The 25,628-nt window shown below is 46.1% G+C and overlaps 1 protein-coding gene across 1 annotated transcript; it reads left to right on the forward strand.

Annotated features, from left to right (window-relative positions):
- Positions 1-1,171: 1,171 nt before the first annotated feature.
- PRPS1 (phosphoribosyl pyrophosphate synthetase 1) lies at positions 1,172-23,876 on the forward strand. Its single transcript, XM_030574999.1, has 8 exons — positions 1,172-1,300; positions 1,558-1,765; positions 7,873-8,056; positions 8,496-8,594; positions 10,174-10,298; positions 19,058-19,231; positions 20,008-20,167; positions 21,963-23,876. The coding sequence occupies exons 2-8, from the start codon at positions 1,644-1,646 to the stop codon at positions 22,053-22,055; spliced, it is 957 nt and encodes a 318-aa protein (XP_030430859.1). The 5' UTR covers positions 1,172-1,300; positions 1,558-1,643; the 3' UTR covers positions 22,056-23,876.
- The last annotated feature ends 1,752 nt before the right edge of the window (positions 23,877-25,628 follow it).

The following is a 25,628-nucleotide window of genomic DNA, read 5'->3' on the forward strand; positions in this document are numbered from 1 at the left end:
ATAAGGATGGCCTACTGAGTCAGACCAATGGTCCATCTAATGTAATATCCTGTCTTCTGACAGTGGCCAATGCCACGTGCCCCAGAGGGAATAAACAGAACAGGGCAATTATCAAATGATCCATTTACTTTCATCCAGTCACAGCTTCCGGCAGTCAGAGGCCTAGGGACACCCAATTATGGGGTTGTGTCCCTGACCATCTTGGCTAATAGCCATTGATGGACCTATACTCCATGGGCTTATCTAATTAATTTTGTAACCCAGTTATACTTTTGGTTTTCACAGCATCCTCTGGTAATGAGTGCCACAGGTTGACTGTACACTGGGTGAAGAAATACTTCCTAATGTTTGGTTTAAACCTACTGCCTGATCATTTTATTAGGTGACTTGGGTTCATGAGTTACATGAAGGGGTAAATAACCACTTCCTTATTCTCCACACCAGTCATGATTTTATACACACCTCTCATATGCCCCCTTCACTGTCTTTTCCAAGCTGAACAGTCCCTGTCTCTTTAACCTCGCCTCATATGGCAGCTGTCCCAAACCCCTAACCATTTTTGTTTCTTGTCTTTGGGCTTTTTTCAACTCTAATTTTTTTTTTTTAAGATGGGGTGACCAGCTCTGCAGGCAGTGTTAAAAGTGTGGGCATACCGTCTTCGATTTATACAGTGGCATTATGATATTTTCTGTCTTATTATCTATCCCTTTTCTAATGCGCTGTTACCTTTTCTGACTGGTGCTGCACACTGAGGCAGCGTTTTCAGAGAACTAGCTACGATGGTGCCAAGGTCCCTCTCTTGGGTGATGACAGGCTACAGCTAACCCAAACCCCACCACTGTCCCTGCAGCCAGGGTTAGGCGCTCCAGTGTGCATTACTTTGCAGTGCCCACCGTCCCGCCCCTATCACGCGAGCCTCTAATCCTTCCCCAGCCCACAAATGCGCCACACGCCCCGGACTGGCCAGCGAGCGCAGCCTGACCTACCCGCCCCCATCACATAGTGGAACTTCCTATCCAGCGCGTACCCCGGCCGCCTGCGACTTTGGTGAGAAGCTCCTCCCACCGCCACCCCACTGCCCAATAGCAGGCAAGGGAAGCTCTACCCCCAACCAATCCCCATCCACGCCCTCACCCCACCCCGGAGGGAGCCGACACGCTTCAAGCCGCAACGATACGCAGCCACCGGCGGCGGCGCTGACTTGCCTCTAACCCCGCCCCTTCAGTTGCCACGCGCCCCCGTGCCGTAGCCACCCTATTAGCAGCTGTCGCTGTCGCCTCGGCTGTTTAGCACGACATAGGTAAGGGGTGGGAGGCCGCGCGCGCAGCACCACCCGCCAGACCTCGCGCGTGCTCTCAGCTCCACCCACTTTTACCGCTAGCCAATTTGGTCGCTGGAAGGTCTTTTTAACTACGCCCCTTCGCGCCAGCCGACCAATAAGAGCCGGGTACGGGCGGGGGCTGGTGGTCGCCGGGGAAGTTATAAGGGAGGTGCGGCTGGCGGGAAGGAGAAGATGGCGGAGTAGACACGCGTTGGTCTCTTGTGCTGTCCCGTCAGCACCCCTGTGGGGAGCGGCGACTGGACCCGGATCCCAACCCGGCCCCGCTGTGAGGCGGAGGGAGGAGGCCGCCGCCGCCGCCGCCATGCCCAACATCAAGATCTTCAGCGGGAGTTCGCACCAAGACCTGTCTCAGAAAATCGCCGACCGCCTGGGCCTGGAGCTCGGCAAGGTGGTGACCAAGAAATTCAGCAACCAGGAGACATGGTAAGAGGGGTCTGGGGAAGACTACAACTCCCGGCACGCCACGCCGCACACCGCGGCTTAGGGCTGCGCGGCCGCCGCGCGGGGTCTGCTGGGAATTGTATTGCTTTGCGGCGGCTCCCGGTCTCGGCAAATGGAGTCCGGTCTGGTGCGGCCTGGGGGGTGCTCCAGCCCCAGACCTGCTCCTACTGCTGGGGGTAGGGGGCTGGCCGAGGGGCCAGCGATATTCGCAAGTTTCTGGGCTGCTGGGGTGCGAGTCCCAGTGCCTTGTGGGAGGCGAAGATGCCCTGGTAGCGTGCGCGGGGAGGGGCCTGTAGCCTTGGGGTATTTGCTCTGCTGGCTGAGAGCAAGAGGCTCCGCCGTGGCCGTCTGTATGGTCTGCTTCAAAACAACGTGTCTGGCCTTCTTCGCGCTTCGTTTCCTGGAGTGTGAGTGTTGTAGCTCACTCTGCCTGAGTCTGCAGACAGCGCTCCAGTACCTCAGCTGCTGCGGGCCAAGGCTCAGGGTAACATTCTGCTGCTTGGGAAAGCCCTGAGCACTAAGCAGTTCCCAAGGGGAAGTGAACACAGAGTGGAAACGCTGACAGGTTGCTTTTCCGAAGGACTTCGCTGTGTGGATGCTCTTGAGCCTTAACTAAGGAAGCCACAGAAGAATAGGCTTAATTTGCAGAAGATAAAGTTTGACAATTGTGGAGTATCTTGTGTAATTAGAGAGCTCTTGGATGGAGGTGCAGGTGTTAGACAATGGACCCACACTATTCACTGCTGTTCTTGCCCCTCCTATGGCTTCCACTGAAAAACCAGAGTGGCTGATGCCATATTATACTATAGGAGCATATTTTGTCATAGACTACATACACTTAAACTTACCTTTACAGCAAGAGGAATGTGTTTAGATATAGAAAGAGTATACTTAGATTTTCAGAAAGCCTTTGACAAGGTCCTTCACCAAAGGCTCTTATCCAAAGTAAGCTGTGAGAGGGAAGGTCCTTCCATGGATTAGTGAAACAGGAACAAAAGGATAAGAATAAATGGTCAGTTTTCAGGCTGGAGAGAGGTAAATAATGGTGATTAAGGTATGAGGAGAGATTAATAAGACTGGGACTTTTCAGCTTGGAAAAGAGATGACTAAGGGGAGATATGATAGAGCGCTATAAAATCATGACTGATGTGGAGAAAGTAACTAAGGAAGTGTTATTTACTCGTCATAACACAAGAACTAAGGGTGACCAAATGAAATTAATAGGCAGCAGGTTTAAAACAAACAGAGGTATTTTTTTCACACAATGCACAGTCAAACCGTGGAACTCCTTGCCACAGGATGTTGTGAAGGCCAAGACCAAAACAAGGTTCAAAAAAGAACTCAGTAAGTTCATGGAGGCTAGGTCCATCAATGGCTATTAGCCAGGATTGGCAGGCGTGGTATTCCTAAAAGCTGGGTACAAGTGACAGGAGATGAATCACTTGATGATTACCTGTTCTGTTCATTCCCTCTGGAGCACCTGGCATCAGCCAATGTCAGAAGATAGGATACTGGCCTAGATGGACCTTTGGTCTGACCCTGTATGGCCATTCTTATGTGATTCCCCTGCTTGTGTACATGTACTCCAGCTAACGTGACTATGAATAGCCGTGTGTGGTTGTGGTAGCACGGGTCATGGCAGCAGTGGTTTGTCTTAGCTGTGCCATGTACAAACCCACCTGAAACCTGATACCCACTTGTCATGGCTAACCTGTGGAAGAGCTCTGTGTAGCTTTCAAGTTGGTCGCACTTCCCAGCAGAAATTGGTTCAATAAAAGATATTACCTCACTCACCTTATCTCTCCCCTAGCGCATCTTGATACTCTGTCTGGGTTTTGCCATGCACTAATCTGAATACTAGGTATTTGGTTAGTAGTTTTTATTTTTTAATGGTGTCCTGCCTCATAACTATTGCTCTGCCAAGCTTCTAGAAAAACTGTAAACAGCACTGTAGGAGCCACAAGACACTAGCGAAGTAGCATTAAATAAATATTGCTTTTACTTCTAAGTACAATAAAGATCCTTGTTATCAAAGACTAGACTATAGACATTCAAAACTTGAAACTTAGGCTAGAGAATTATTTTCCATATGAAAGGACCATATCATAACCTTATTCCCAGATCTGGACCTTAGCGTCCAAAATATGGGGGTTAGCATGAAAACCTCCAAGCTTAGTTACCAGCTTGGACCTGGTACTTGCTGCCACCACCCAAAAAATTAGAGTGTTTTGGGGCACTCTGGTCCCCCTGAAGAACCTTCCCTGGGGACCCCAAGACCCAAATCCCTTGAGTCTCACAACAAAGGGAAATAATCCTTTTTCCCTTCCCCCCTCCAGGTACTCCTGGAGAGATACCCAGACACAAGCTCTGTGAAACTACACAGAGTGACTTCCCCTCTCTGTTCCCAGTTCTGGAACAAAAAGTACTTTCCTCTTCACCCAGAGGGAATGCAAAATCAGGCTAGCCAATTCAACACACACACAGATCTCCCCGATCTCTTCCTCCCACCAATTCCCTGGTGAGTACAGACTCAATTTCCCTGAAGTAAAGAAAAACTCCAACAGGTCTTAAAAGAAAGTTTTATATAAAAAGAAAGAAAAATACATACAAATGTGCTCTCTGTATTAAGATAATACAACACAGGGTCAATTGCTTAAAAGAATATTGAATAAACAGCCTTATTCAAAAAGAAGACAAATCAAAGCACTCCAGCACTTATATTCATGCAAATACCAAAGAAAAGAAAACCATAGAACTTACTATCTGATCTCTTTGTCCTTACACTTAGAAACAAAAGATTAGAAAGCAGAACTACTTCTCCAAAGCTCAGAGACAGCAGGCAGAGAGAAAAACAAAGACTCAGACACACAATTCCCTCCACCCAAAGTTGAAAAAATCCGGTTTCCTGATTGGTTCTCTGGTCAGGTGTTTCAGGTGAAAGAGACATTAACCCTTAGCTATCTGTTTATGACAGACCATTAGGGTGTGGCTGGTACATCCAGTCACACTGAAGAGCATTTTCGGAAAGCTTGATACAATTACCACTGAAAAGGTCAATGTTGATATTTAAAGCCTTATTGTGATCACTTAGCAGCCCATGAAGGCAACTTGAGGCTTTCATCTCTCCTGTGCTGTATCTTTTAGTCTCTCTGCAAACTGTGAACTACTTTCCCTGATTGCAGACAAGATAGTGAACTTTTGATTACTGTGTTGTTGTTCCAGGATATTAGAAGGACAAGGAGAGTGAGGCAATATCTGTTTTTGGACCAACTTCTGTTGGTGAAAGAAACAAGCTGTCAAGCTTACACAGGGCTCTTCTTCAGGTCACTGTGAGCTCGAAGGCTTGTCTATCATACCAACTTCTTCTGGTGAAAGAAAGTATTACCTCACCCACCTTTTTCTGTAGGTCACTTTTGAGTTTAGTGTTTATGTAGATAACTAAAATATTCTGGGAATTCCCAAGCACTATGAATCTGTAACTTTTTCCACATCTCTACAATCTATTATTGTTTATCATTCTTAATCTTTTTTAAAAACTGCAAATGTAAGTTCAGGGAGCCATGGATCTAACATGCAGTTATAAAAGTTCACTGCTTCTGAACAATATAAAATGGGTGTCTCTTCACAGAATATGGATCATGTGTATTCACAGAACACAACATTACTATATGTGCTCACCTACTACATACACGAACTGGAGTAAAGGGTTACCTGAAAGGATCCTGTTATAAGGGCTTCAGAAGTAGGAGTCTTATAAATGTTTTCTAGGCTGTATATGAGAATGGAGTGCACACACATCAGGAAAAACAGTACATATGTTTTCATTGCATGAATACAGGCTGTAAGTGAGAAACCAACAGGACTTAGATAAAACTTGTCAAAGGAGGGGGGTTTGTTTACTGAACTATGGCTTGTATCATTACACCAATCTCACAACCGTGTATCAAGTGCTTTTATCCTTCCAATTGACTGGTCAAGTTCTTAATGTTAGCAGATAATGCTGACTGTATAAGAATAGCACAGATGTTCTTTCCTCCTCATCAGTCACTAGGGTGTTTACCTGGAGAGATGAGGTTGGCTTCCTAATCAGTGCTGCTTGGGCTTTAACAAAAGAGCAGCTGATCCTGAATTTATAGCCCACAGCAACAAATATAAGAGGAGACAAGAAGTTGGGAAATGTGTGAGGGAAGAGAATGGGCTGGTTAATTCTTTGTATGAAAATCTGGGTATACAACAAGACTGCATCCAAAATTAAACTGACCTCAGCTTGAGTCGCATAATCTCTTGCAGCCACTTGCCAGTTAGTAATAACCAAAATCTCTGGCTGTAGTCCAAAGTGAAGCTGCCTCCAAAATGTTGGTGTATGTAGTACAGATGAGGGAAAAGTTGCCCCGTTTCTTCCTCCATGGATTCTGGGCTTTCTGGCTATTTCCAATGTTACTGGCTTGTCCTCTCAACTGAAACATTTTGGAGCACTCTGTTGCTACGTAAGGCCTTACACAGCACTTCCTCAGACTTCATAGAAGCCACTGCCTCATCTCCCCCCCCCCGCTCCTGGGGCAGGCCTCTCTGTACATGTTTCTAAAGTTGTCTGGCCATTTGCTGCTGGCACCAGGACCTCTAGCGTATATTCAAAATCCCTTCACCAGGGATTACTGTGAATTATATCCATGAAGAAATTAACCCTGAATACTTTCTCAAAACAGGATGTTGAAGGGTTCTCTGTTCACGTCAGTAAATCACTCTTAAATGTTAGACTTATAATGTTGTTTTTGGTGCCCTGTGGGCTCTTCTAAAAATCTGGTTGCTTTTTCCTTTTTTAAAAGAAGCCTTGTGTGAGTGAAATTGTGTTCAATGGTTCCACTGTGTGACTTGGAGGAGCTTAAGCACTCTTCAGGGGGTGTGAGTACATTACATAGAGATCTGCAGGCATGGCTACACTCGAAACTCCAAAGTGCTTGGAAGTGCGAGTGTGATTGTGGCACCAGCGCTCGGAGAGAGCTCTCCTAGCGCTGCAGGTACTCCACCTCCCAGAGGGGGTTGCTCCGAGCGCTGGGGCACTGTCTACATTGGCGCTTTACAGCAGCTGTAACTTCTGCGCTCAGGGGGGTGTATTTTCACACCCCTGAGGGAGAAGGTTGCAGCACTGTAAAGTGCCAGTGTAGCCATAGCCTAAAATAGAAGCTGTATGGTTTTTGCTTTCCCAGCTGAATCAGTATATTTAATCAAAATGAGCAATGTAAAATACAGTAGATTCTGCCTATTAGCAGACCTTTGGCAATGTTTTGCTGGCAATCATTGTCCAGCTATTGCTAATAAGCAGAAGGCAGGTTTGCAAGCCTCCAGGAAGGAAGTGCTAGGATGGCTTTCTCTGGTTGCAGCCCTACAGACCTGCCTGTGGGGAGGGGAAATGCAGCCTTGGATACTGGGGCTTTCTTCGGGGAGCAGGGTGATGGGGGCCCATGGGGCTGCACTGTACCGATCCCTGTGCTTTCCAGGGGTTAGGGCTCAGGAACTCCCAGTGCTTCCTACTGTGGGTGCTGTCCTCTGGTGTGCCATAGCCTGGAGAGCTCTTGGAGAGGTACCATACAGCTCCAGCATTGGGGTTCAGCTCCCCTCCCTACTACTGCCCTGCCTGCAGCCTCCCCTCCTAGCACAGCCCTAAGCCAGTTACCTCTTGTGCATTCCCTCTGCAGGCAGGTTTGTGGGGCTGCGACTAGGGAAGGTATGTCCCAGCACTTCCCTCCCTGGCTGCAGCCTTGCAAACTTTGCTGTCAGGTGGAGCTTTTCTTCCAAAAAGTGTTAAGTGGCATACTGTTGCCAATATCTGAATCCCATTAATATTAAATATTAAGGGATGGGATTTGTTCCCAGCAAAATGTTGCTATTAACTGGAAGTTATTAATACTCTATCTGGGTTGCTGTTAAGCAAAATGTACTGTTACTGAACAAATAAGTAACTGCTTTTCTGTTGGGTCTTGTTGATCGGTTACTAAGTTGCATGGAAATTGCTGATTCAGGCTGCTTGCTGTTACCAAATTGTATTTGTTTTGTGCTTTTAATTTCACTTGTTTACCTCCTGCACCTAGTGTGGAAATAGGTGAGAGCGTGCGTGGAGAGGATGTCTACATTGTGCAGAGTGGCTGTGGTGAAATAAATGACAACCTGATGGAGCTTCTCATCATGATAAATGCCTGCAAGATTGCATCAGCTAGCCGTGTCACTGCAGTCATACCATGCTTTCCTTATGCTCGCCAGGACAAAAAGGACAAGGTAATGCAAACAGGAGTTTCATAAGCCCATCTAGTTTCTAGCCAGAAGCCCGTGCTTCAGAGGAAGGTGTGCAACTCTTTGGTTCACCTATTTGTGCGGAACTGCAGTGTGTAAGAGAAGGGCAGAGGGAAATTATTTTAACATAGTCTATCACTTTTTCATCTTGACATTTGCCATCCGTTATCATAATCAGTGGAATTGCAGATGCTGTCTTGATTTGTGTAAATGTCTATTCCTTTTGGAAACTTACCAAGCTGTATTCCTCCCTGGATGGAGTGTGGGTGTTTGAGAATTTGGCAGTTTTAAGTAAAATTGAAGTATATTTTCAGACTTTCAGGCAATGATTTATACCCCAGAGAGAGAGGCTGAAATGTATTTCTTTTAAACCCCCAAGTGAATTTGCTGTCGTCCAAATTAACATAGCTTTTTCTTGTGCTAGAGTCGAGCCCCAATTTCTGCCAAGTTGGTAGCAAACATGCTGTCTGTGGCGGGTGCAGATCACATCATCACCATGGACCTACATGCTTCTCAGATTCAGGTATGAACTGAAACTTGGGAAGATGACGCTTTTCAGATGTAGACATGCAGATGATACTTTCGCCTTGCAGATGTTACCTGTGGGATGGTCTAGGCCAGTAGGGCAGTAACAGGCAGTGACTAGATCCTTAGTTTATGTTGCCTGACACATGGTCATTTGTAAATAAGATTGCTGCTGTTCTTGATTGACCAAGAAAATCAAGGCCCTACACTCAACTTGATGGTATTTCTATGTCTGGTTGGTTATAGTGTAATAATTTTTGACTGCCACATCTGATAAACGCAAACATTTCAGGGAATGTTTTGGCACCGATGGGCAGAATTCTGTTGATTTAGGTGAAAATTGGAAAACCGGAAGGGGGAAATGGGGAACACACAGAGCCCCTGGTGACCTGAGTTAGCAGAACCAGCAGCTTCAACCAGGTCTGTCTGTCTGATCAAAGAACTAGTTGATGGTGCCATTACATGTTCTGTCCTAACAATACCTATCTCCGCTCTGCCCAATAGAGTTGACATGTTGATACTCTTAAATGTTTCTTTCCCAAACAGAAAAGAGTTAGTGGTGGGATGAGGTGGAGGTGCACATAGCCCCTGGCATTGGGTGATTGGGTGAGCACACAGACCCCCTGGTACAGGCGCAGGGACAAAGGCATGGGGAGGCGTACAGGAGAAAGAGTGTTTGGTAGCAGCAGAGCAGGAATAGGTGGTGCACAGAGCTTCTGGCTTGCAGGGAGTCCCTGAAATACGGTGGGATGGAAGGGTAGCACACCAAAAACTCATGAGGAGAATAGAAATGCAAGGAGCACCCTCCCCCCAGTATGTGCAGTGAGCTTAGTCTACAGAAGCAGTGATGTGTGAGACCCACTAGTTTAATAATACATTCACCCTTGTAACTATTGCCTTTGAAGACCTGGGCAGGTGGCTCTTATTTCCCTGTTTCAGCTTGCTCTGTGGAGGTATTGAGTCTTAAGATGAGCCCAAAAATGGAGTGAGCAGGTAGGATTGGTGTTTCTTGCATGTAGGAGATGCCTATTTTGCCAAGTATTCATCTATGTAGTCATCATCCACCGATAGGCCAGGATTGACTAAGTTTTGGCATTTGGGCAACCTGTGAAGTTTCCCTGGAAGCTTCTGCTGAGGTATTATGAAGTTGGCTGCATCCAGAGCATGAGGCCAACCCTCAATTTAAAAAACAAACCAAGCAACTAGCTGCTACACTAATAAATGGAATGAATGTCCACATCAGGTCCTTGCCAGTATCGAACTGTTTTCATGTTGATCAGCAGAAGTGCATAACACAACTTAAGAGTAAAGGGATTACTGTGAACTTTAGCCCACTAGACTCTGAAACTCTCCATAGAGGCGGAAGATGTTCTCTTGCATTAGTATTCTGCGTGTCCCGACGATTACTGCCCATCTGTTAACGTAAGTGTAAGGAGAGCTGAATAACAGTACTATGAAAAGGCTGTAGCTGGAAGCCTGATTATTTTCAGGGCTTCTATTGCTTTCTGCCAAGTCTGTCTTTGGAATCTGATAGTCAGTTATGCAGAGTATATTTACTCCTGTTTGTCTTACCATAGGGTTTTTTTGATATCCCTGTGGATAACTTGTATGCAGAGCCTGCTGTACTGAAGTGGATCAAGGAGAACATTGCAGAGTGGAAGAACTGTACTATTGTTTCACCAGATGCTGGTGGAGCAAAGAGGTGAGATATTAGAAGCATCAGAACTGAGACTAGTTGACAGTAGTATATCTTCACACCCATTTTAATTAGTAATCTGTCTTTTTTCGTAACAATGTGAAACTTCTGAGATCTGGAAGTATTCGCTGCTCAAACCTGCTTCCCCAAAATCACAATCAACATTCCCTTTTTACAGTCGGCTTGGAGTAGCCTGATATGTCCTCCTAGAGAATTTACAGAAGGCTAATCTTGAAATAGGTTCCCGAAAATACTCGAGTGGATTCCTTGAATTATTGCTTGGACACGTCATAGTCTATGCTTGTTCCTCAAACTGTGAAGTTGTTGCATATTCCATGTAAAAGTGGAAGTGCAGCTTTGTTTTCAGGCAGGAACTTCAAAACATCTGCTACATGATAATATAGTAGCAGATTGAGATACTGTGCTCATTACTGCAACTCTTTGAAAATGTGATCTCTTCGCTTCGTAATATTTTTCCACAGCAACTACAAATGATACAACGAGGATATGTCCTTAAACTAATTCTGGAATATTTCCCTAAATCATACCCAAACCTCAGTTCTTACTGCCAACATCCCATTCCGCAAACTGAGAGTAATTATAAACCCAGCAGTACGCTACTGCAGTGCAGCCAGGTGTTTTGAACATCCACTTCAATTAGAACTCACAAAATATACCAGCCTCTTACATGTAAAACTATTGATGTGGCTTGTTGCTTAGTGCCAGCATCTGGAATGCCAAACCAACTAGCTGTAATCTCTGCGCAAGAGTTCCAGGAAAATCACATTGCATTCTGAAGTCTTGTGGCCAAGGTTTTCCTCTTCCCTGATCATTCTTAAATGTCTTTGAAGTAGGGAGGACAGTATCCCCATTTGGCAGATGAGGTGGCATGTGCCCACAGGCTAAAGGTTGCACGGAGTCTGACAATCTGGAGGTTATGGGCTATCTGCACCAAACCCCAACTGAATAGACAAAGGTAATTTCTCTTGGATGCCTTATATAAACATGAAAATTTGCACAAGTTTAGCTAACAGATTTAGTTAAACCATGAGAATCACTGTGGCACATACTTAGTTTAAATCAAAGTAAGCCTAGTTTAATCTAAGTCTGTGTTTCTCAGCCTTTTTGTGCTGGCAGCCCCCTTTGAACTTAAAAAATGCAACACTCCCCCACCTTAAATACCATTAAGCAAATTATAAATAATACTCTGTGCTGGGCATTATGGGGCTGGCAAGCAGGGCAATTCCTAAGTTACAGGCTTTGGCCCTGTGCAGCAGGGCTCGTCCATGTAATTTAGCTTCACGGGGCCCCATGCAATTGTTCTTCTTGCCACATCTTAATGCGAGCCCTGCACTTGTCAACTTCCCTCCTCCCCAAACCTGTGCCGTGACCCCCTGGTTGAGAAACACTGATCTAAGTCCGTTAGGATTCTGTTTAAGTTTAACTGACATACAAGCTTCTTAAACTAAGGCCATGTATACCCTTCCACTTTTGTCAGCAAAACTTACGTTGCTCGGGGTGTGAAAAAGACACACGCACTCCTGAGCGACATAAATTTTACTGGCATAAGTGCTCATGTGCACAGCGCAGTATTGGTGGGAGCTGCTCTCTCACTGACATAGCTACCACCACTCGTTTAGGTGGTTGTATTATGTTGACGGGAGAGCTCTCTCCCATCAGCAAAAAGCAGATATGCGAGCCATCTTAGAGCGGTGCAGCTGTGCTACTGTAAACTTGCTAGTGTAGACATGACTTAAGAGTTGACATGCGGTTTGCACAGATTTAACTTAATCAGTCTGAGATCATGCCTTTAGTTAAACTGGTACAACTCCACATGCGGGCATGGCCTGAGATTAGCGTTTTGTAGGGAAAGCTGGCTGCCTAGTTTATTGGTGTGAGGGGTTGATCTTCAGCAGATACAGAACTGGTTGCAAACCAGACACCAGTCGGAAGAAGATGGACGCCCTAAACTTAAATTAGAAAATTCATTTAATCTGTTTAAAACAAACCTTGCTGTGTCCACGAGGCGTGTGACACACAGGTCTGATCTGACTTAGTGACACTAAAGGTCAATTGGCCAGAACAGATTTCAGACACCTAATCTATACACAAGATAGATATAATTCTGTTTAGTGACACGCTAGCTGTGGCATCTGTTATTCTTTTAGGATATAAACCAGTGGGTCTCAATCTTTTCCATACTATGATCCCATGTTACAAAGCTTTTGGTGTCCCTCTCATCTAGCCATAAAGGGAGGGTCATCATAACTCCCCATATAATGAGTGGGCTCCAGTTCTCTAGGAATTTTTCAAGTGCAGAAACCCTTAGCGCCAATCCTTATGTATCCCAGGCACATTTATCTGAGCAATAAGTAAATCCTTGTTAGAGCCTGGTCACAATGTTTCATGCTGCCAGGATCAGTAGTAACCAGAGGATAGTTTGCGTAACTGAAGTTCTCAGCAGGAAGCCTGCAACTTTACCTTCTGGAGGAAAGGAGAGTGAAACTGATTCATTGGGCAGATGTAGAAGTCTTGGGCTCCAGGTTGCCTATAACTCCTTCTGTAAACATTTGCTTGAGTTAGAAATTGGTTTCCTTAAAGTGTAAAGCTTTTACATTGAGATGCCTAGATAGCTTAGTGATAGGCACATTAGAAATGCCTTGATGGCTAGAACTAAATTACATAATTGAAAAAAGAACAAGGAGTGCTTGTGGCACCTTTGAGATTAACCAATTTATTTGGGCATAAGCTTTAGTGGGCTAAAACCCACTTAATCAGGTGCATGCAGTGGAAAATACACTAGGAAGATATGTATACAAAGAGAATATGAAAAATGAGTGTTGCCGTTTTTTTTCTCCAGCTGATAATCAGGATGGCCCATTTCAAACAGTTGACAAGAAGGTGTGAGTAACAGTAGCTGACACCTTCTTGTCAACTGTTTGAAATGGGCCATCCTGATTATCACTACAAAAGGTTTTTAAGCTGATAACCCACCTTAATTGATTAGTCTCATTAGCGTTGGTATGGCAACACCCATTTTTTCAGGTTCTCTGTGTATACATATCTTCTTACTGTATTTTTCACTGCATGCATCCAATGCCCAAGTAAATTGGTTAGTCTCGAAGGTGCCACAAGTACTCCTCATTCTTTTGGCTGATACAGACTAACATGGCTATCACTCTGAAACATGTTACGTAATTGAGTTACCTTGGGCCTAATCAGAGTTGATTTCATTAATCTGCCTGAAGTGCTCTATTGTTATATAACACTGAGTAATGGCTGGCATCCACTGGCAATGTCCAGAGAGAACTGGCTATATTTAACATAAAACTAACACTGAAACTGGCTTCACTGACAAGAACAACAAGGAGTTTGGTGGCACCTTAAAGACTAACAGATTTATTTGGGCATAAGCTTTGGGCTTGGCTACACTGGAGAGTTGCAGCGCTGGTGGTGGCTTTACAGCACTGCAACTCGCTCACCATCCACACTTGCAAGGCTACAGTGCTGGCTGTACTCCACCTCAGCCTGGGGAATGACGACTGCAGCGCTGGTGATGCAGCGCTGCTCCGCCAGTGTGGTCACCAAAAGCGCTGTTATTGGCCTCCAGAGGTATTTGGAGGTATCCCAGAATGCCTGTTCAGCCACTCTACTCATTAGTTTGAACTCTACTGCCCTGGCCTCAGGTGACCCGCCCTTTAAATGCCCCAGAAATTTTAAAAATCCCCTTCCTGTTTGCTCAGCCAGGCGTGGAGTGCAATCAGTGAATCCTTCCAGGTGACCATGCCTCCACGCGCCAAACGAGCCCCAGCATGGAGCAATGGCGAGTTGCTGGACCTCATCAGTGTTTGTGGGGAGGAAGCTGTGCAGTCCCAGCTGCGCTCCAGCCATAGGAATTACGATACCTATGGGCAGATATCAAGGGCCATGCTGGAACGGGGTCATGGCCAGGACGCGGTGCAGTGCAGGGTTAAAGTGAAGGAGCTGCAAGTGCCTTTTGCAAAGCTTGTGAAGGAAACCGCCACTTCGACGCTACCCCCACGACCTGCCGTTTTTACAAAGAGGTGGATGCGATACTTGGGGGTGACCCCACCGCCAGTCCGAGGACCACGATGGACACTTCAGAGCGGGGGGGTGGGCGGGAAGGAGGAGGAGGAAACAGAGAGTGAGGGTACTGGAGTGGGGGGAGACACCCCGGAGTCCCTGGAGGCATGCAGCCAGGAGCTCTTCTCAAGCCAGGAGGAAGGTAGCCAGTCGCAGCAGCCGGTACTTGGTGAAGGACAAGCAGAGGAGCGGGTTCCCGGTAAGCGGCTTTTATTTTCAGGATGGAAATTTTTCAGGAGAGGAGGGAGGGTTCTGCATGCTTGCATGCCTAGATGTGGAATAGCGCATTGATGTGGTCTATCAGGTTGCGGTAATAGGCCTCGGTAATCTCTTCAAAAGTTTCAGCCAGAGCGTGGGCAATGCGCTTGCACTTGCTCAAGTTTATTGGGAGAGCCACTGTGGTCCTTGTCCCAGTCAGGCTAATGCATCCGCGCCACTGTGCCACGAGGGGTGGGACCATGACAAGACACAGGCAAGCTGCATAGGGGCCAGGGCGGAATCCGCATTGCTGTAGAAGACCCTCCTGCTCTTCCCAGGTGACCCACAGCAGCGAGAGATCTTCCAGGATCAACTCCTGTTTAAAATGTTGGGAGTGTGTTCAGTGTAAGTGCCTCCTGCAGCTGTTTGCTTTCCCCAATGCACAGAAACCCCGAGGACAGTACAGCCCTGAAGCAATCAGTCCCCCTTTACTCATCATTTCGGGGCTCCTGTGGGTTATGTGCGCTCTCTTTGATATGGGAAAATTATGCTGTTGTGAAGACTGTAAACAACTCCACTGTGTGGGAATAACTGTCTTGATATAAACAATGCTGCCTCTGTTAAGTGTTGCCTTTTTTGCCTTTCCACAAGAAACCTTGAGATCTCGGCTGTCCGTGTTATCAACAGCTCAAAGACTCCAAAACCCCCGGAAGAAGCTGCAAAAAAACAAAGAAGACATGCTGCAAGCAGTTATGGATCACTCTGTCATAGAGAATCAAAAACTGCAGGACTGGAGGGAAAGGGAAAGCAGGATCTGCCAGAAAAATGCAGTGGCCAGGAAGAAAAGCACAAAGCAGCTGATAAGCATCCTGGCGCGCCAAGCGGACTTTATCCAGGCGCTCGTAGCCATGCAGGCAAAGCATTACCGCGCCGGTCCCCCCCTCGTCCCAAAGCTCTTTCCCTTGTGCCCCAATGTCAGCTCAAAACCCCCTTCCCCAGCATCCAAGTTCTTACCACTACCAGCTGCTTCCAACACCTGTACATTCACCAACCAGCCCTGAGAACTACGACCTTTACCCTCCGCACTCAACCCCCATCACCATGCAGTATAGGCATCCTGAAGTGCAGCAGTCATTGCACAGCACTTCAGACAGGACATATTCAAACCTGTGACTGTACAGTTCCCCACCCCACCCCCCTGCCCTTTTAGGTTCCCAAAATGTTGTCTGTGTCAAAGTTATTTTCTTTTCAATAAATGAATTCTTGGCTTTGAAAACAGTCTTTATTATTGCAGAAAGTCAAAGATACCTTAGTCCAGGAAAGAAACAGGCACTGCAAATCAGTTTAGGAAACATAGATTCCTACTAACATTGTAACCACTGCACTTCACTCCCGTGCAAGGCATCAAACATTACTGTTGGTTTTCAGCCTCAAATTCCTCCCTCAAGGCATCCCTAATCCTTGCAGCCCTGTGCTGGGCCTCTAGTAGCCCTGCTCTCTGGCTATGCAAATTCAGCCTCCAGGCTTTGAACCTCAGAGGTCCATGCCTGACTGAATCTTTCACCCTTCCCTTCACAAATATTATGGAGGGTACAGCACGTGTATATAACCGCGGGGATGCTGCTTTCCCCCAAGTCTAGCTTCCCATACAGACATCGCCAGCGCCCCTTTAAACGGCCAAAAGCACACTCCAGAGTCATTCAGCACCGGCTCAGCCTGTAGTTGAACCGGTCCTTGCTCCTGTCAAGCTTCCCTGTATACGGTTTCATGAGCCAAAGCATTCACGGGTAAGTGGGGTCTCCAAGGATCACAGTGGGCATTTTGACGTCCCCTACTGTGATCTTCCGGTCTGGGGAAAAAGTCCCTGCCTGCAGCTTCCTGAACAGGCCAGTGTTCTGAAAGATGCGTGCATCATGCACCTTTCCAGGCCAGCCTGTGTTAATGTCAATGAAACACCCACGGTGATCCACAAGCCCCTGGAGAACCATCGAGAAATACCCCTTCCGATTAACGTACTCGGATGCTAGGTGGGGTGGTGCCAGAATAGGAGTATGCGTCTCATCTGTTGCCCCTCCACAGTTAGGGAAACCCATTTGTGCGAAGCCATCCACAATGTCCTGCACATTCCCCAGAGTCACGGTTCTTCTTAGCAGGATGCGATTAATGGCCCTGTAAACTTGCATCAACATGATTCCAACGGTCGACTTTCCCAGTCCAAACTGGTTCCCGACCGATCGGTAGCTGTCTGGAGTTGCCAGCCTCCAGATTGCAATAGCCACCCGCTTCTCCACTGGCAGGGCAGCTCTCAATCTCGTGTCCTTGCTCCGCAGGGTGGGAGCGAGCTCAGCACACAGTCCCATGAAAGTGGCTTTTCTCATCCGAAAGTTCTGCAGCCACTGCTCGTCATCCCAGACTTCCATGACGATGTGATCCCACCACTCAGTGCTTGTTTCCTGAGCCCAAAAGCGGCGTTCCACAGTGCTGAGCATTTCCGTGAATGCCAGAAGCAATTTAGTGTCATACGCATCAGGCGACTCGCTGTCATCATAGGACTCCTCATCACTTTGGATCTTAAGGAATAGCTCAACTGCCAAACGTGATGTGCTGGCGACACTCGTCAGCATACTCCTCAGCAGTTCGGGCTCCATTTCCCACAGAAATCGTGCTGCACAGAAACCATTGAGAGAGTCAAGATGGCGCCAAACGTGGACGGAAAAACGGATTGCTGGGATGTGAAGCGATGCATCACAGGGTGTTGGGACAGGAAGCAGAATGGCCCACACCCTCTGCCCCCTTCCCACGGCACCAAAATGGGATGAGGTGCTCTGTGGGATAGCTGCTCATAATGCACCACTCCCAACACCGCTGCAAATGTGGCCACACTGCAGCGCTGGTAGCTGTCAGTATGGCCACACTGCAGCGCTTCCCTAAACAACTGTACGAAGACAGCTGTAACTCCCAGCGCTGCACACCTGCAAGTGTAGCCAAACACTTTGTTTTTACAGTGGGATAACTAATGGAGGTCAGATACCCTGTTATAAAAACATAGTGGAAACAAGGCAGTTCAGTTTTACTGCCTGGTAAAGCAAACGAGGTCAGTCACAGGCGTGGTGGGGGTGGGATAGTAGTGTATAGTGCTGATCTTGCCTAGTTATATTATGGTGAATACTGGAACTACCTTGTTTTCCCACAGGATTCTACAGCAAGATAAATACTGTGTTTTGTTGTAAATCCTTTTACAGTGAAGAAAAAGCCTGAATGTCATTTAGCAATGTACGACTGTCCTGGAGAGGCAATCAATCAATCAGCTGTTACTTTCTGACCTAAAGTTACCTGGTGTTCTCCCTTCATTCCTTTCTTCTATCTTTCCAGTTGTTTTTTTAAGCTCCTCCCCCAGTAGACTGGAGCAATTATGAGTTTAGTGTGTGGAGGGATGTTGTAGCTGCTAGTATGCTTTCTCATTAATTAGACTTTGGCCTACTTTTTATTTGTGGATTCACAACCTGGAGAGGTAGCTCTTGGTGTTTGGAGAGAAATAGTGACGTTTCAGGTGTGTGACTTCAAGAATATATGTCCTAGTAACCATGTGCTTGACCATGCTCCTGTGCAGAACTCCAGGTAACTTTATGCCATGCAGAATTAACCACTTCACAACTGTTTGATATGCAAACAATCGGAGGGGGAATTAAATCTTCAACAGTCAGTTGCAGTGAGATGACATTGAATCCTTGTTAATAAGCGCCAAGTATTGAGGAGAGATTGCATGTCTTCTCTGTTATATCCTCTGCTTTTATCGGTTGGTCTTGGTTTTGTTTGTTTTTTACAGGGCAGCAAATTAGCTACATACTGGGTATCTCTGTGCTAGCTTTTTCCTTTTAATTTCCCGCTTTTGCTACCACTAGTGAAATTATGCCTGTTAGCAACTGTAAACTTGTAGGGAAAAAAATGTAGTGTGGATGGGGCCAGTATGGTCATCAAACAGGTTAACTTTCTTTAAATAACTTAAAAAGCTCTTTGGGGAAATAAACTGAAAGTGATTCCTCATGGGTGCTGAAACTTTAGAGATTTATCAGCAAAACACACTATTTAAATAAGCTCTGACAGACCCCAAAATTGCAAATTTTTTATTTGTCCTGTTCAAGATTAAAGCATTCCTGAAGGCTCTGTTACCTTACTCTAGCTGCTGCGGTTGGGGGACAGCAAATCAGAGGCTTCAGGATAATTGGTCTTGAAAGTAGCTCCACCTTCACACAGATTTGAGTGCAACTGTATATTCAAAATAGGAGGCAGAGAGCATATCTTCTCTGACTTATCAAGGACAGCAATATAATGGAAGCTGTGACCATTTGCTGTCCATTCAGTCTGCTTATGTAGTCTTGGAGCAGTTTTTCCCTTCTGTTGCCAAAGCTTCCTCCATGAGGAGCGTAAGCACAATCTGGAAACCTTGCACGCTCTCTCCACAGAGTGACATCCATTGCAGATCGGCTGAATGTGGACTTTGCCCTCATTCACAAGGAGCGAAAGAAGGCTAATGAGGTGGATCGCATGGTGCTGGTGGGTGATGTGAAGGACAGAGTGGCCATTCTGGTAGATGACATGGCAGACACCTGTGGCACCATCTGCCATGCAGCAGACAAGTGAGTGAGGAGGTTGGGTGTAAACTGCACAATATAAACTTGTTCTTGCCTAAATTGCTACATTGTAAATAACAAACTTGTAATGGAGTTACCCCGATGATAATGTTTTTGGGGTCCTGGACTGTGAGTCAAATAAGTGTCAGTAAACAGTGAGTACAACTCTCTCCTCAGTAGCCCGGTTTTCAGGGCTACATACAGATTTGCACTGGTTTAAAAATGCACCTTTAATGGCACAAATTTGTGTAAAAAGAGGCTTCTGTCTTCTGATTGTCATTTCATTAGTTCAGCAGTCACTCTAGGCCTTGAATTTCTAATGTAAAACACCTGGCAAAAATCTGAACCTTCCAAATCAATTTTATTGGTTGTAAAAAGCAGATCTGTACAAGCGCCTCATGTTTTGTAGATACCTTTGTGTTTGCCATGCCACTGGCAGTCTAAATACTGTATGTAGAAGTACTTCTTACCAAGGCTGTAGCTCTGGTCTTAAAGCCCAGGGCTGAAGACCAAGTTCTTCAAATACACAGGTTGCTTACATAAAAGCACCCTGGGATATACTTGTTTCGTAAAACTGCTTCAACCTATGTTGGTCACCTAATGCCATGGCTTGGCATCTCCCTTGATCTGAGACTGCACCCTCCAACCAAACCATTAACTGCATGGGAAACATCAAGTAGTAGCCCCTTCCCATGTATTGTGGGGACCCAACCCCCACTCTTCTTCCACTGCTCACCTTACAAAACTTGCCTTTTGACCCTGTCATATTTGTTCCCTTCTAGGCTTGTATCAGCTGGAGCCACCAAAGTTTACGCTATCCTAACTCATGGGATCTTTTCCGGGCCAGCCATTTCCCGGATAAACAATGCCTGCTTCGAGGCAGTTGTAGTCACAAACACAATACCGCAGGAGGACAAGATGAAGCACTGCTCCAAAATCCAGGTGAGGAGCTACTTCGCTTTTGAGCTTGACGGGGTTTGAGGAGTAGATGGTAGGTTTAGGTTATCTGCTTGCTTTCCTTTATGGGAAGAGTTATTTGGGTTGGTGCATATCGTCGGTCCTCTTAAAAGTGACCTGCAAAGCCAAAGGGCCAAACTCATTTTTTCCCTTCTCTAGAACACGGAGAAGCCTGAAAGGTCATTTGAAAAGCTTTTCTGCTTTCTGTTTTAGAAACAGATCTTGCCTAACCTGTTTCTCCTGAAATCAGAGAAGTTACTAGGTTCGGGACATGAGATACAAAGCAAGTGAAACCAGATTGAGGGGAATCTAATTTTTAGGTAGGCCACAAACCAGTTGGAAGAGAGGATCTTAAAGATTCTAACACCCTGCCTTGCCCCTTCCTTTAAGCACAGAATTCCTGATCCACTTGTGTTCATCCTCCAAAGGAAACACGTGGCAAAACAGGGATGATGGGACTTTCTATTGCTGGTACTTGAAAAGGAAAAAAGTCTTGAAAAGCCTTTCAGATTGAAAAGGACACACACCCATATTTTTTTTTCTCCTCTTGGGTCCCTTTTATCCTTTCTTAGCTTTTACAGAATTTAATGTTCAAAGCATTTACAAACATTAATTAAAACAGATGGAATAGAACGCTGGCAAATGTATTGTGTTGTGTACCCTGCAGCATGTCTCACTGTTACCCACTGGGAGTAGTCAGGGTGACCCACAACAGGCCCATGAAACAAAGCCAAAGTGCTTTGAGTGTTACGCAGATGGTTGGTGTCTGCATTCTCCAGAACCTTTTACTAATTAATCCAATGCCTCTGTGTGGTGGGTATTAACTCCTCTTTATTGACGAGGAATTGAGGCATTGTTTGCCCCAAGCCTATATGACAAGTTTGAGGCAGAGGTCAGTACTTCTAACTCTTGCCCTGCTGTGAGCACTAGCAAACACCACTGCACTGCAATTATATTGACAAGCAAGCTTAAGGCATTTTCAAAAGCTCCTTAGAATTTTTAAAATCTGTTTAGCTCCTGTCTCACTTTAAAATCACAGTCAGTGGGACAGTCTGAACTTCACATCTTCTAGGTGGCCTATGGTGGAACATTTACCAAAATGGCTGTCCAGAACAGTAATGCCAGGATAGTTATTTCAGTATAAGCCCCTATGTAGACGCTTCATCTGGAATCAGAGCATCCACACACGGAGTTATTCTGGAGTAACTATTTTGGTAAATTTCCAAGTGTAAACTAGCCCTGAACTGTGGAATTCATTGCCTCATGAAGTTGAGGTCAAGATTGTAAAATTTACGGGTATCCAGAGTTGTCATAATAAATGCTAACATATTTTAAGCCTCACGCTTCAGGGTTTAAGTCAATCTCTTTAACTATTGGACAGCAGGATGAGATCTACTGAGAGGAGAGATTTCCCCACATCTTCCTATGGCAGGGTTCTTAGATCTTACTCTGAAGCATCTGGCACTGCCACTGTCAGATAGGACACTCGTCTAAATGGACCTCAAGTCTGATTCCATCTGGCAATTCCTGTCCCACTCTTAGATAAGGCAGAATGGAACAATTTGCAGCAGTACCTTCAGAGTGATATGAAATGTGGTATCCTGACATATCTGCTTGTTTAGAGATTTTGTTGTTTTCCCTGTATCTGACAGTCTGCTAAAGATCTGCTTATGCTTTGTAATGGTGGGATTGTGCCTTGAAGATTCGTCATGGCTTCCCAGCCACGCTAAGGCCTTGCAGAGTCTTCCACCAGATGACTGATACTTTTTCCCCCCTACAGGTGATTGACATCTCAATGATCCTTGCAGAGGCCATCAGGAGGACTCATAATGGGGAATCTGTCTCCTACCTATTCAGCCATGTCCCCTTATAACAGATGCTGGCGGCTGCTTGTGTGGCTTTTTTTAAAACCAAAAGTTGTTCAGCTAATTATAAAGTTCATTAGAAGACTCTGCTTGTTCCAGTACAGCTCTCCACAGCTCCTCCTCTGCACACGTCAGGCTCACTGAGTCTGAGCCCAGTTCTGGGAGGGGGTGGGGTGGAGGGCACACATCTGTAATGCTCAGGCTCCTGCCTGTAGCATCCCACTGTGATCTCAATAGTTTAAGCTTCCAGTAGTATTGAGTCAGCACTGCAGATCTCTGGAAAGCAGAATTGACATGGCCACTTGCCACAACCTTTTTTTGGAGGGGAAGTTTTGTCTATGGGGAGGTTAGACTACTTTGCGTGCATGCCTGGATTTTTTTGTATGGGAAGTAGAACTCCTAAGGACATCCTGGCCTGGAACTACAGCAAGAGTCCAAGGGATTGCCGACCCACATCACTTATTCTGTACCTGACAGAAGCCCTTAACAAGGTGGTATAAGGAAGTCTTGTATGTTGACCAAGTTTCTGATAAGAAGTTTGGCGCTATGGGGTGGGATGGCAGTTTCCTCTTCCAGAAGGAGATCAAGGATCTGTCACCTGCAGCCTGGGATGCAGCATGTTAAAACTCTGAATTCAGATTGTTCTACTGAAGAAACTTGTTGCCCTCTAGTTTTCCCCTCCTTTCCAGTCCATTAGTGAGTCTAGCCTTCCTGACCTGTATGTTCCTTGGACATGGATCTGTGGAGTAGATCAAATGGGCTGATATATTACTTCCTATTAGAAGTTTTATTTCCATGCATTTTAGCCCCATCTTTCATGAAGTTTCTGATGTATTTTGTTCTGGTTGCAGTATTTGCACCCCACCTTTACTTTTTGCTATGGCCGATACCAGAATCTGCCATTTCTACAAACCACCCCCCCCCCAAGGAATCTTGGGAATGTTAATGGAGGAAGAGAGAGGCTGCAGGACTTTGGAGGCCTTAGGAAGTGCTAAGAATGGCTGGGTCAGCCAGCTCTTCTTCATGTAAGGTGCTCAGGGATAGTAGGTCAGGTGAGACTTGTTCCCTCTGCAGCTTTTATTGACATTTTCTCAATGTCACACTTAACTCCAGGCAGTAACTTTCCTAAAGCAGGAAGAGAAGAAACACTCAAGCCTAGAGCTGTCTCTAGTGCTCCTGCCTGTAGAATAGGCATCATCCAAAACTTGAATGCATGGTAGTTGCACCATCCCACAATAAGTGGTTAAGCCAGTCTCTCTTGGACTCTTACGAGGTAGCAGACCAAGCTGGTTCTTGTATGCATTTTGCTTTTATATAAACAGTCTTCTCTGACTTTGGAGATAGGGAAGGGAGTTATTTGGAGTCACTTGTATCTACAGCCAGTGTCAGGTGAGAGATTTAATGGGTGGCTGATAAGTGTAGCTGGAAAAAGCCGGCTGTCTAGATTTGGAGTGGTTCTTTTAGTTGTTAGGTATTGTCTTTTTTAAGTAAGATTTTCCCCTCTCCTTCCCTTGAATTTTTGTCTTGCAGTAACTTAAAACCGTACACTGTAAGAAGGGGGAGGGAGGAGGGCGGGGGTACATAAGAAGTTGGTGTTTGGCTGGAAAGTGTGTACGTTTGCTTCTTGCTTTGCATCCTGCATTGAGCTCATCTGAGGGTCTATCCAGAACTTCTGCCTCGTATTTCAAAGCTCCTGCTGGTTCACTGCCAATACATTGTGATCAACAGCCAAGAGCAAGGACATCAAAACGGTGTGAGGATTTTCAGCAGCATTTGTGTTAAACTAAAACCTCAATGAAGGAATTAAACTTTTGTTTAAAGAGAGAGAATTACGTAGACTTTTTTTTTTGTAATTTGTAAATGCTTTTAAAACACACATGGCGTTATTGAGGCTCTGTATGTGCTGTTATTGAGAGCTTGAGCAGCCATAGGTTGGTGGAGGACAGAAGAACTTTTCAGTTCCTTTGTAGTAGCAATATACCGCTCATGTGGAAGAAATATTAGAGCCCAGGTACCTTTGCTAGAGGATGCATTCGTTTCATATCAGATACATCTGATCTTAGCCAATTCAGTAAACATGGTAGCTCAGCTAGTTAAGTTCTGGGTGCTAAATGCAGTTTCTGTTCTACTTATATAGTTCCCATCGTCATATCTTGAGCAGCTGTTCTGTCTTAAATACCACTCGGATATGTAATGACATTAATAGGATTAAAATTGTTCACAAGCCCCTTTTAAGATTGTTTGCTTCACAGGTTTCTTTGGAAAGAGATGAGGGTACAGGTAAGTTGTATGACTGTCATAGTAGTGACATTAAGAACCTTTCTTTACTGTACAAGGCACTGAGGCTTTGTCTACACCACAAAGTTGCAGCGCTGGTGAGGGAGTTATAGCGCTGCAACTTAGGAGATGTACACATCTGCAGGGCATCACCAGCGCTGCAACTCCCTGTTTGCAGCGCTGGCCGTACACCCGTTGAAACTCGGGTGTAGAGGATCCAGCGCTGGTGATCCAGCGCTGGTCATCAGGTGTAAACACTCACCAGCGTTTTTCTTGACCTCCGTGGAATAAACAGGTATCCCAGCATACCAGAGGAAGCCTCTCTGGTAATCAAGCAGGTCTCCTTCCCCGCGGTTTGCAGGGGGGTTCGGGGAACGCGAGAGCAAACCGCAGGGAAGCAGGTCTCCTTCCCCGCAGTTTGCTCTCGCGTTCCCCTAACCCCCGTGCAAGCAGATCTCCTTCCCCGCGGTTTGCAGGGGGGTTCGGGGAACACGACAGCACACCGCGGGGAAGGAGATCTGCTTGCACGGGAGTTCAAAAAACACCGGAGCAAACCGCTGGGAAGGAGACCTGCTTGCAGGGGGGTTCGGGGAACACCGGAGCAAACCGCTGGGAAGGAGACCTGCTTGCACGGGGGTTCGGGGAACGCGACAGCACACCGTGGGGAAGGAGATCTGCTTGCACGGGGGTTCGGGGAACGCGAGAACAAACCGCAGGGAAGGAGACCTGCTTGGGGGGGAGGTGTTCGGGGAACACTGGAGCAAACTGCGGGGAAGGAGACCTGCTTCCCCGCGGTTTGCTCTCGCGTTCCCCTAACCCCCCTTGAAGCCGCCCAACAGCGCTGCAGTGTGGCCACATCTAACACCACTTGCAGTGCTGGTTGCTGTAAGTGTGACCACTGCAGCACTGGCCCTATACAGCTGTACTAATACAGCTGTAACAACCAGCGCTGCAAAATTGTAGATGTAGACATACCCTGATTCACATGAAAAATATTATGGAGGGAGTTGGGAGAATCCAAAAGCTACTTGAAATGTACTGCCTGCCCCCCTCCATTGCTAGCAGGCACACCAATTCTGCTTTAAACAGTCTCATTGTGCATAGGTAAAACTTAGATTTAGCAGCACTGAAAAGCACCACTTGAAAGGGAAGTATTGATTAAAAATAGGGCTGTCAAGCGATTACAAATACAGTAACTCCTCACTTAAAGTTGTCTTGGTTAACGTTTCATTGTTATGTTGCTGATCAATTAGGGAACATGCTCATTTAAAGTTGTGCAGTGCTCCCTTCTAATGTCATTTGGC

The sequence above is a fragment of the Gopherus evgoodei genome, chromosome 9, assembly GCF_007399415.2.
Source record: "Gopherus evgoodei ecotype Sinaloan lineage chromosome 9, rGopEvg1_v1.p, whole genome shotgun sequence".
Classification (NCBI taxonomy): domain Eukaryota; kingdom Metazoa; phylum Chordata; order Testudines; family Testudinidae; genus Gopherus; species Gopherus evgoodei.